This window comes from Cupressus sempervirens, chromosome 3, assembly GCF_028749045.1.
Source record: "Cupressus sempervirens isolate cs-2001-9-10 chromosome 3, ASM2874904v1, whole genome shotgun sequence".
NCBI classification, from domain to species: Eukaryota; Viridiplantae; Streptophyta; class Pinopsida; order Cupressales; family Cupressaceae; genus Cupressus; species Cupressus sempervirens.
Window position 1 is genome coordinate 216269902 of NC_143120.1, and position 11247 is coordinate 216281148.

The following is an 11247-nucleotide window of genomic DNA, read 5'->3' on the forward strand; positions in this document are numbered from 1 at the left end:
CAACCTTAATTTAATATTAGGACGAGTAGGCCCCACTTACTCAATTATTATTCTTCGAGAGCAAAATTGTAATTATCGGAAGACAAAAATGACCCTCTTCCCATAATCATTTGCCTACGAGAGTCGATGATAGGCAAATCCCCTGTAAAGTTATGCCGCTAAAAAGGGGACATGACAGGGGGGCGGGGGGGGAACACGCGGATTGAGGGGGAGATTTAAAAAAAATATTTAAAAAAAAAAAAAAAAAAAAAAAAAAAAACCAAATGATAAATAACAATGAAATTGCTCAAAAAAAAAAAAGAAAAAAAGAAAAAAGAAGAAGAACATAAAACCAAAAAAGACCAAATAATAAATAACAATAAGAATGAACTAAGAATGAGAAACAAAATATATAAATTTAAAAAAAAAAAAAAAAAAAAAAAATCAAAATCAGGAGGATCACAAAGGAAAGAATGAACCTCGGGGACCACCATAAAGTAAGAGAAAAAACAAGAACAAGGACATAGCTGAACACCGAAAGAGAAGGGTCATTAGAGAAGGAATGAAGAAACAAAAAAAGACAAGGGAAACAAAGGAACCAAAGATGGGGGCGTCCTAAAGATCCCGACAATAAAGAGAAAGGAAGGAGAAAAGAAGAAAAGGAAGAGAGCAATCACCGACCTCAAACAGGCCACCAACTAGGGAGAAACTAGGAGCAAGGAGGCGAGGGGAGACCGACGGACTCAGAACACCAAAGGATCAAGGTCGTTGGTCTTTAGTCAGCAAAGGAAGCCACGAAGGGTTTAAGGTCCACCCATCGTCTCTGTTGAGGTTGACAGGGTGACTACTAATAACTATAGCTTCTTTGAGCTTCCTTTTAAAATAGTTGTCCTCCTTGGATACGATTTGGGCATCTTCTAAACAAATGTGGTGCTTAGTGGCTGACGAGTGCTCCGCTAAAGCAGACTGATGAACCCTGTCGTGTCTAATGTCGGCACTATGCTCCTTGATTCTAGTGCTGAAAGAGCGACCAGTTTCACCAATATACAGAATCCCGCAAGAGCAAGAAACTTTGTAGACTCCTGATGCTGAAAAAACATCAATGGCATCTTTGAGAGCGGGGGTACGATTCTTGAGCCTAAACCAAGGTTTGAAGGCCACACGTAGGCCTTTTCTGCTCAGAATCTTGGCAAGTTTCTGGGAGACCCCATCTATAAAGGGAAGTGACACAACAGCGGGAGGCAGAGAGGGGTTGGGTTGGGGAGGAGAGAGGGAAAAAAAGAAAGAGCGAGCACGGACAAAGGCCCTAGAGATTTGTTTGTGGGAGTTCCCATTTAGTCTAAAGACTTGGCGGAGGTGGGTCAACTCCGAATTTAAGTGGTCATCATCACAAATCCTGAGGGCTCTTAAGGCTAAAGTCTTGAGCGTGCCAACTTTTTGGCTCGGATGGTGGTGAGAAGAAGCATGAAGGTACAGATCGGTGTGCGTGGCCTTCCGAAACACTCGACGTCCCAGAGAGCCATCTGATTTCTTAATGAGTAAAATATCAAGGAAGGGCAATTGATTGTTGGTTTCAAGCTCTTTGGTAAAAGCAATGCTAGGAGAGATGTTGTTGAGATGAATGTGAAACTCTTCTAGTTTATCAATACCATGGGGCCATCAAACATTGGTATCATCAACGTACCGCTTCCACCATTTAGGCTTGAGGGGGAAAGAGTGGAGGGCCAACTCTTCAAAGTGCTCCATATAAAGGTTAGCAATAACCGGGGAGAGTGGGGAGCCCATGGCGACCCCATCCACTTGTTCAAAGAAAGTCCCTTGGAAGGAGAAGAAGGTGGACCTTAAACAAAGATCAACCAGATTAGCGATCTCAACATTAGTTTTCCTTTCCACAATACCAACGACGTCAGGAATAGGAACCTTCGTGAAGAGGGAGACCACATCAAAGCTAACCAAGATGTCATTCTCATCTAGTTTGGACTCTTTGATGAAGCTAACAAAGTGGGAGGAATCCTTGATGAAGGAGTTGGAATGGCCAAGAAGCGGAGAGATAAGCTTGGCAAGATGGGCAGCAAGATGGTAAGTGGGAGAACCTCTGGTGTCCACGGTGGGTCTAAGGGGAATGCCAGTTTTGTGAATCTTGGGGACACCATAGATGCGAGGGGTTAACTCTTTGGACGGTAAAAGCAGCTTTTTTGTGACATCATCAAAAGAAGAGGAGGAAATGGCCCTTCTAACATTCTTGGAAATCTTAGAGCATGGGTTGAAGGAGAGGGGTTTGTACCTGCTAGAATCAGAGAGAAGGTCTGTCATTTTAGCAAGGTAGTCATGCCTGTTCATAATGACAGTAGCATTGCCTTTGTCTGCTTTGACAAGTGTAACATCGTTATTTTTCAAAAAATTGTTGAAGGCCATGGATTCTCTCTTCGAGGTGTTACGCTTAGGAGGTTTAGCATGTCTAAGTGTAACCGCACAGTCCTGACGAATTTCATCAGCAACATCATGGAGGAGCGAACGGATGGCACTCTCAATCTCCACTAAGAAATCCACACGCGGAACCTCATGGGGGGCAAGGGCAAAATTGAGACCACGCTTGACAAAATTAAAGATTAGCGGGTCAAGAAAAGCACTGGAAAGATTAACCACCAATTTGTTCTCCCAACCAGAAATGGTGGGGGCCACGCTTGCAAGGTTGACCGCGCTAGAAGTGGGAAAAGGGAGAGAATGGTTTGAGGGACGCTCCAAAAAGTTATTGGTTGTAACGAGAGGAGGGGTAGGCGGAGATCGCGGGCTCAAATGGGGAGAGGCAACATCAACCAAGATAGAATTAATGCAAAAGGAGAGGAGTCAGAGACGTTAGAGAAGGACGTACCCGGATGTAAATGCGATTGAATATCTTTATGCGGTTGGACGCCAAGTTGAGACACCCGCTGGTTACTAGCCGTTGGAGAGAAGGATCCGTTGGGAGGGAGTGACCGATGGGGGATCAATGCGAGCTCCTCTGTCTTCAGCGACTCCTGCTTCACGAGTTTAGGGGAGGATCTTGGCGAGAAGACAGAAAACACATTCCGCTGCGTGCTAGTAGAGTTGGAAAGTGGCGGCAATGATTTACTGCCCGGCTCGGTGCAGGGCCAAGATTTTGGGTGTTACAAGAGTGATTTTGATTTTATGTACGTTTGACCGCGGCTCCTACGGCTATCTACGTGATCCAGCTGTTTTCTTCCCGCCCGGTCCCATCCCTGTTGCATGGCACCTCGACAATTATTATAAATTGACGGGGCCTCGTTTGGACAAGCAACATGGAAATGTTGGATTTTTTGCATTCTTTGTCACTCATGGCGAGAGAGAAGTGAAGCGTCCATCAGGCCTGCATCTCTTTGTGTTTGGAGAGTATTTGAGATTGAGAGGCAGAGGTGAATTCACACCATGGAAGTGGAGGCTTTTCAGGAATGTTGGAAGGAAGAATCTCTCACCTTCGTGAGGGAAGAGTTTTATGAGAGTATTCAAGCTCCCAAGTGGTTTGATTTTACCCTTCCTGTCCCAGAGGAACCTCTAATTGACGACAATGCATGGTTTTGTGTTCGAGTTGGTATGTTCTATTCCATAACCTCATTGTGCTTTCATAGTTTTTTTTTTGTTCTTGTCATTGTTCCAGTAGTTTGCGTCAGATTTCTATCATACCCACTCCGAATTTCTTCATCTCTGCCTATCTTTCATGGCTTTTGAGGTTTTCGGGTCTAGGTCATTTAGGGGTTTCAGAGGCTTCTGGGGATCTGAGGGGTTTGGGCGAACCCACTGAGGGATTAATGTTCTTCCGTCTCTTCTGTAGAGAGGGAAGTTGATGTTCCCACATGATCATTTGTAAGACGCGCAATCAAACGGTATCTTATTGGCCAAATCCGTCGTTGGAAGAGAAAGTATATATCTCATGGTGGAGGGTGCATGAGATTTTATCTATCTAGAGAGTGTATACCTTCTAGATGAAATTTTAGTAGATTTGAAATTACCGCACTGAGTTAGACACACGGTTGATCTTTTTTCTTGGCAATGGGGTCACTAGAAAGAGCCAAGATGTCAGAAACTAATCAAATTAGGCAGCTTATTCCAGAAGAGCATTGTATTTTGACACACAAATTGTATAAAAAAACCAGGCATTCAGGTAGTTATTCATTAAAGGTCATACTTCAAACAGAGGTACCATATCATATAGGGACACATATCATGCATAGAAGGGATCGTTGAGGGTGGGACAATGAAACCTGCAGAGATCAGATTATACAGGGAGCGCACTATATCTATATTGTCAGAAAGCAGTTGTACTCTTATCCCCAAAAGCCCAAAAGGAAAGCAAAGGGAAATCGATCGTGGTTTGGATAATCTTTTTTCGGAAGTTCTGCCTAGAGTAGTCTTTGTTGTGAAAAATAATATCGGTGATTGTTTATAGGTTTTAAATGCTTTTTGAATTTGCATTATTTCATTCGTCAACGGATAGATAAATGAACAATTCTCTCTTTTTCCGATATCAAGTTGGTTGGATTTGCATTTTTGCATCAATGGAAACCATAATCTTCATCCCAAGAAAACTTTGAGCTCTGTCTGTTTCTCGAGTAAAAGGATTCTGTGTCCTCTACCTGGGGAGGTAGAAGTGCACTTGTGAGATTGTGTAATAGAGAGAACCTATCCAGTATCCAATGAACTTGGGAGATAGTTTCACCTCTCCCAGAAGAGGGGAAGTACACCACATTTCTCAAGCGGAGGAAGGACTAGGGATAGAGCCTATCCAATTTTACTCTTGGATGTTACATTGCTTGATTGAACAATGACAGGGTTCAAACTTGGTATTCCCCCCGTTGATCGCTGTAACTTAATGTGAGGGCTGATGAGGTCGCTTTGCTTCAGAATTAAAATATTGAGAATAAAGTTTGTATAGTTCAATGGCATGCATGGGCTAGTCGTCCTGATTTCATATTCAGAAGTATTCTGTAGATTGAATTAGGAACTTCAGGTGATGGGTTTAATAATATAATTCAGATTTACTAGAGATGGTCCCATTTCTCCTAATTGCATATTCTTTAGATGTAGTTTATCTAGATCTGCAGTTTGTCATTGTATCTTATTTGATTTTTCAACTCCACAATGATTACTATCTATTTGTGCATGAGATTGCTAATTTTTTGTTTCCAGTTCATTTATTAGGTCAAAAAATAATTTGTTTGTGATTGACTTAAACTTTTCTAGTTTGAATGATTCTATTTTATGTTATGAACTTATGTATAGAACGGAAACTTTTGATGTTGATTTGTTTTCTGTTCTGATTTAGGATGTGATCAGAAACATGGCATGCTCTTGGATCAAACACCTAAACCTTCTTACTTGCTGAAGGTTGGGATTATTTTATTCCTTTCGGTATACAATATCTTAATTGTTATATGTACTTGTTATTTGATGATTCTAACTAGAAGGATGACTGCTGATTTTCTGCCTTATATTCAGCCTCAAGCATCCAAATCTGTTGGTTTTCTTTCCAAGTCACCCACAATGGAGGGTAAATGCAGGTGAGGTCTATCATCATTTCATACACTTATTCTCTGGAGGCACTAACCATTAGTTCCCATGCTGACTTTGGCCTTGCATGCTGCTATCAGCGTTAGGCCAAGACTAAGAGCTCAGTTATCTACCCCAACTTCAAAGGGCAAGGACAGAACACCAGGGAAAGCAAAACCTACAGTTATGTCTGCTAGCAAACTTAGACATAAACAATGTGAGGAGAACGAGGATCCAAACTCAACAGATATTGGAACCCTTAATTGCAAACTGGTTGTCATTGGTGCTGAAGGCCTTTCATCTCTGAAACCATCATCCAATACAGATGGGTTGGACAGTTTAAAGGAGAATCCAGCAGGTATCTTGACAGGAGAACAGGTAGTTCCAGCATCCGATATCAATTTAACGCCACAAAATCAATCTATCAATAAAGTCACTACAGCCTTTTCCACACCCCGGATTAAGAAAAATCACTCAGTAAAAAGAGAACCCTTCAGAAGTAACCCAGCTTTGTCAAAGGGGACGAATACTGCTGCTAGAAGCAAAGCAGCTGCACCAAGGCGCATATTATTTGAAACTCCAACTAAATCTGTGAAGAAGACTCCGTCAAAAGACCTTACACCCGTGAGAAAACACTTTTCTAATCCTAAAAAACACGAACAGTTTGCTGCAAATGATAATAAATACTCTTCACCTGCAAAGGAAACTCCTAGGGTGTGTTTAACTCCTTGCAGTCTCCAGCCTAGTGAGTCTCCTCTTTCAAAGGTTCATAATTCCCCAAGTTCTTCAAAACCAAAAGATTCTAGAAAAGCAAGAAATCACCTTCGATCAAATAGAAAAGTCCTTGTCTCTGAACAAAGTAATGAGAAAGAAAGTTTAACAAGGGCAATTGTACAGGAAACGGATTTGGTACAGGGGAAGGTTGGAAGCACTTATACAGATGGAGGGTGTAGTCAGAATCAATCATCAATTAAACAGTCACACACTGGCAACAATGATGAACAGAATCCTCCAATATATCCTGGAGAAACTAGTAAAGAAGGAAATTCCAATTTAACTGGGAAGCATGAATCTCGAATGGAAGAACAATATGTGGCACAGCTTGCTTCTATAATTCCTGGCAAGCGATTAACCTATGGCATTAGTGAGATAGAAATCCAGAAAGCATCTGAGAGCTATGGTGCAGAGGAATCTACATCTAATCAAGATGAAGGAAATGGGGTGGAGTTCTTCAAAGATTTGAGAAAGGGCAAGGAAAACAAGAATCAAAATCATTCCGATGGGAAAATTGAGATAGCAAATCTCGAAGTTAGACAGAATGATGATCAGAGTAAATTTGATGAGGAAGCTGATGATCATCATCTAGAAATGAGAGGTCGTGAAGCTGAGATGAATTTGACCACAGAAAATAGAGTAGCTAGAGAACTAACATTGATAAAAAATTCGCTTCCTTCTGAATTAGTGTCCAACCTTCAAAATGAATCTGATGGGAAAAATGAGAAAGAAATTCTTAAAGACAGAAAGAATGATGATGAGCGTATTCAATATGTGATGCCTATTGATGGAAGTCTACAGGAGAAAGAAAAGAATGATGGTTCTGCTTTTGAGTCAGTGTTAAGTGGTAGAACTATAAGGGTGATAGAAACGACAGCTCAGAAAACTGAATTTGATGTGAAGCACAATGAACAAAACTTAGGAGACGGGGCTAATAAATTTGTTATGTGCTGCTCAGCTGCTGAAAACAAAGGATCCGATGCTGAAAATTCAATTATAATTTGGATGGGGTCCGAATCTGAGTCTAAACTTGAAGTTGATTCTGATCAGAGAGCTGAGACAAAAACTGAAGATGGAAAACTTGATGGGAAAGATGCATTAGATGTCAGACATAATGATAACAATCTAAAAGAACGAAAAACTGAAGTGATGAATTCTGGTACTGAAAACCAGAAAGTGGGTGAAGTTCTGACACTTTTTGACTTTGGGCATACAAGAGCCATGCTAGAAACTGGAGTTGTAGTTGAGTCTTCAAAGTTTGTGTCCAAGGCTATGGGAAAAAGGGATCATTTTTATCTGAAGAACAAGCAAAATTTAAAGGAGAATGAAGATCATGTTATATTTGATGAAGAGCATGACATCAGAGGAACAAAAGAAGGGAAAGCAGGGGAAGCCATTCAGTTGGAGTCTGATTTAAAATTTCAGAGCAAGAGATTCCACAAAGATGTAAGTTCAGATTCTAGGAAGTGTTTGGAGGTTATTGCGAATGTTGCAGTTCAATGTGTGAAAGAAGATAATAGTGATTCAATGCAAAAGATAGATAAAGATGACTTGGTACCTGAAAATGGCGAGAATGTAGGCCTTTCTTGCAACAAGCTAAAAGACCATACCATTAAGGTTGATATTTCTGATTCCGGGACTTGCCTTTCAGAGGTTAATCACCAGGTTCATCTTGTAGGAAATGAGATAATCAAAGCTGATGTCTGCCACACAAACTGTTTAGAAACTTTTGAGGATTACCGCCATGGAGGATCAAATTGTCTTCAATCAAAGCCCGATAGAAGTTCTCAGTTATTTATTTCAGGTTCCTTATGCAGTGAAGTTGTTTGTCAGCTACCAAGGAACCGTGACGAAACACCTCAAATTGCTGAACTCAAAAAAAATGAGGAGATTGGGTTGTTTGACAGAGATTGTTTCCCGCATTCAAAATCGGATGGAGCTGTTGGAATTTTAGCTGTTGCAGATTGTGCTGTAAACAAAGAAAATCTCTCCACTCCATCAAAAGGAGAGAAGAGGTAAGCTATCTATTCTCTTTATCATTTTCTTTGTATAAAGGAATTTGTATTTTGATCTAGAAACTCCAAAATTGATATGATTTCTTACAATCTTTCAACAGGACAAGTGGTGAGATGAACTCAAAGATAAATTGTTCTAATGGTGAAGCCTGTCAAGATGATAGTTGCTGCATGGTTGGCCTCCCAATTATTTCATTTATTGCTATATCAGTTTATCTTCACCTAGAAAAACATGCATGGTATATTAATTAATAATCTCTCTGTTAACAGGCGTTCTCCACATGCCAGACAGCACTGCCAACAAAAGTTTATGGTACATCTACACCACATGCATTCAACCATAAGAAGATTAAACCTACATTGCCTAAACCTTTTCGATTGAGAACTGCGGTATGCAAATGGTCTTTCTGGAAGAGAACAATTTTGGAATCTTATTATTACTTTACAGCAACCTATGATTTGTATGTTCTTTCTTGTAGGAAAGAGGAGAGCGTAAGGAGAACAGCCTCCACAAGAGAACACAAGTTGCGGAAGAAAATGAAACCTCGCCAATGAGGGCAATAAGGGCAAACAAAATGCAGGTTAGCCCCTTTCTTGGTAGTTTGAATTCACACTTAGGCAACTTAAATTTTGTGTAGCTTTGAGGAGAAGATAGACATGATTAAAATTTAGAAACTGTTAATGTTCTGGATCTAAATAAAACTTGTTATATAGACGATCATGCAAGGTAAAGGTGTTTCTTGAAGATAACTAATAACAGGTCTTTCATGAAGCTGTTTTCTAATAATTATGAGCTTAGAAACTTTAAATTCTGTAATCTTGATTGCTTTTCATAATTATTTTCCACAACAGGGTAACCACTCACATATTGATCCATCAAAGCACGGGAAACCTGAAACACCTAAATCTGTGAGTGTTTTGTGTGAAGCAACGCTTGAGGGCTTCATTATTTGGAGTTTCTCCTTATATCTATCACTAACACCCTCTTTTTATGTGAATGTTTTTTCTGATATGGTAGCATGAAGGGAAACTCAAATCCAGACCTAGGAATATTGATGTTGTCAAAGCAAAAATGGTAAACTGATTCCTATACTCTATGTTGACTTATTAAATAATTAACATGCTGAAATTTAAATGCTGACATAATTCAATCTCTAGTTGGATGACATAGGAGAAGAAATAAAAAGCATTCCAGAGGAGGCACTACACCATCGGCCTGTTGTTAAGATGCCAAACTTTTGCAAACCACCTTTCAAACCTATGAGGTGTCTTGCTCTCTCCTTTTCTTTTCAAAACTTCTAGAGTTTACATTATTTGTTGAATGTTGACCTTAAATTCTCTATAAAACCCCATTTCCTGTACTAACAACTTTGCTAGTAATTGTTGCTCTGCTCATTTTATTGAAAGCGAAGAGTATTTGTTCTTATAAAGCATAACCTCTAGGTTATGGTTGTTATCATCTGAAACGTAATATGCATCTAATTTGTATGCAGGACAGTAACATTGTGGCATCTAATTGATGATTTTATTCCATTCTAATATCTGATTCAGATGTTTCTTCTATCTTAATAAATTAACTAGAATTTGTGTTGATGATTTTATTCCATTCTAATATCTGATTCAGATGTTTCTTCTGTCTTAATAAATTATCTAGAATTTGTGTTGAGTTATTTCTAAGGTAGCTAGTTTGGATTTTGTATCCTACGTAACTTTCTTTTAGAATAAAAAAGATTTGGCATGATCCAATGCGATCCGGGAAGCTTAAAGGACTAAAACTTACTTCACTGATCTGTTTGGTGATGATGTTATAGATCAACTAAAAAGCTGACAACACCCAAGGAGCCAAATTTTCATCCCATGCACTCCAAAAGGGACTGTACGAAAGGAGTGGAATCATCGGTCAGAGCTGCAGTTTGAATTTCAATCTGGTGTTTGTTCAATCATTCTTGAAATCGCGACAATTCTACGATTCTTTATTCTTATCAAGTGTAAAATAAGAGGCTTAGATGCGGATGTTGTAAATTATGTGCCCGAGATTTTATTGCTTGTATGTATATTTGAGCGTAATTCGTTCAGAGAAGCCTTTTCCAGCAGTCGAAGAATGTAATACTCTGCTGATGCAAAACAGTCTGTAAAGTAAATAATTTTTTTTTGAGAGTAATGACAATTTTTAGTAAGATAAGCATTATTAAAGTATTATTTATTAAATTTTGATTTATTTTAATATAATTAAAAAAAACGAAGTTGAAAAATGTATCATTCTATTGAAGGATTCGAATAGTATAGATTAGGTCTTTATTGTCTATTAAAATGATATTAAGGGTATTTATAAAAAAAAGTTTTTGAAAATTGTGTTAGTATGAATTATGTTATTCAGCGCAACGTTCCAATGTTTAATTCTCATATTTATTTGGGAAAGTTGAGTTTTTATTAAGTCTTTGAATGATTTTCTTTACATTAGGATATTTAATTATAAAAAATATAATAGTAAAAGTAAAAATGTATTCTTAACATCTTTTCTATTTGTGTTGGATTTTGTTTTAGACTCTTTTTGGCTTGAAATGTTTTAATTGTTTTATACAATTCACATTTAGATAGAGATAGATAGATGATTTTTGATGTCTATGAGGCTAAACATAGCCTATGGAACAACCTTTCAATTGAACCAACTTTAACAATTCTATTCTTTTTTTGTACATGCTGATGATGAGCCCACCTAACTTCTCAATGTTTTCCTCACTAAATAAGTTGTGCCAAGAGTTGCCAAATATAATATCCACAAATTTAAACCTGATATCCTTGTATGCCTCACACTCTAACACAAAGTGTTGCTTAGTTTCCACCTTTATTCCCAAGATTCTTTTGGCCTCTTCCATCACCTTGTTTCAAATTGTAGTTGATGAGAATTGGTTTTGAGTTGTGCAATATGATTTTT

At 38.8% G+C, this 11247-nt stretch overlaps 2 protein-coding genes across 2 annotated transcripts; one reads left to right on the forward strand and one right to left on the reverse strand.

The window, feature by feature from the left end:
- Positions 1-738: 738 nt before the first annotated feature.
- On the reverse strand, positions 739-3227 carry LOC149565595 (uncharacterized). Its single transcript, XM_089816354.1, has 3 exons — positions 3154-3227; positions 1664-2608; positions 739-1576 (listed from the first exon to the last, which is right to left on the reverse strand). Exons 1-3 carry the CDS (start codon positions 3225-3227, stop codon positions 739-741), a joined length of 1857 nt encoding a protein of 618 aa, XP_089672480.1.
- Positions 2838-10505, forward strand: LOC149565596 (uncharacterized). Its single transcript, XM_089819118.1, has 11 exons — positions 2838-3568; positions 5300-5361; positions 5473-5534; positions 5625-8312; positions 8414-8486; positions 8583-8702; positions 8792-8893; positions 9165-9221; positions 9331-9387; positions 9471-9577; positions 10124-10505. The coding sequence occupies exons 1-11, from the start codon at positions 3406-3408 to the stop codon at positions 10227-10229; spliced, it is 3597 nt and encodes a 1198-aa protein (XP_089675244.1). The 5' UTR covers positions 2838-3405; the 3' UTR covers positions 10230-10505.
- Positions 10506-11247: the final 742 nt, after the last annotated feature.

Coding starts and splice junctions, on each gene's coding strand:
- LOC149565596 (XM_089819118.1), top strand. CDS start 3,406: ATGGAAGTGGAGGCTTTTCAGGAATGTTGGAAGGAAGAATCTCTCACC. Junction 8,487..8,582: donor AAGATGATAGTTGCTGCATG/GTTGGCCTCCCA, acceptor CTCTGTTAACAG/GCGTTCTCCACATGCCAGAC. Junction 8,703..8,791: donor CTTTTCGATTGAGAACTGCG/GTATGCAAATGG, acceptor TCTTTCTTGTAG/GAAAGAGGAGAGCGTAAGGA.
- LOC149565595 (XM_089816354.1), bottom strand. CDS start 3,227: ATGCAACAGGGATGGGACCGGGCGGGAAGAAAACAGCTGGATCACGTA. Junction 2,609..3,153: donor CGTAGGAGCCGCGGTCAAAC/GTACATAAAATC, acceptor TAATCTTTCCAG/TGCTTTTCTTGACCCGCTAA. Junction 1,577..1,663: donor AAGCCTAAATGGTGGAAGCG/GTACGTTGATGA, acceptor CATCTCTCCTAG/CATTGCTTTTACCAAAGAGC.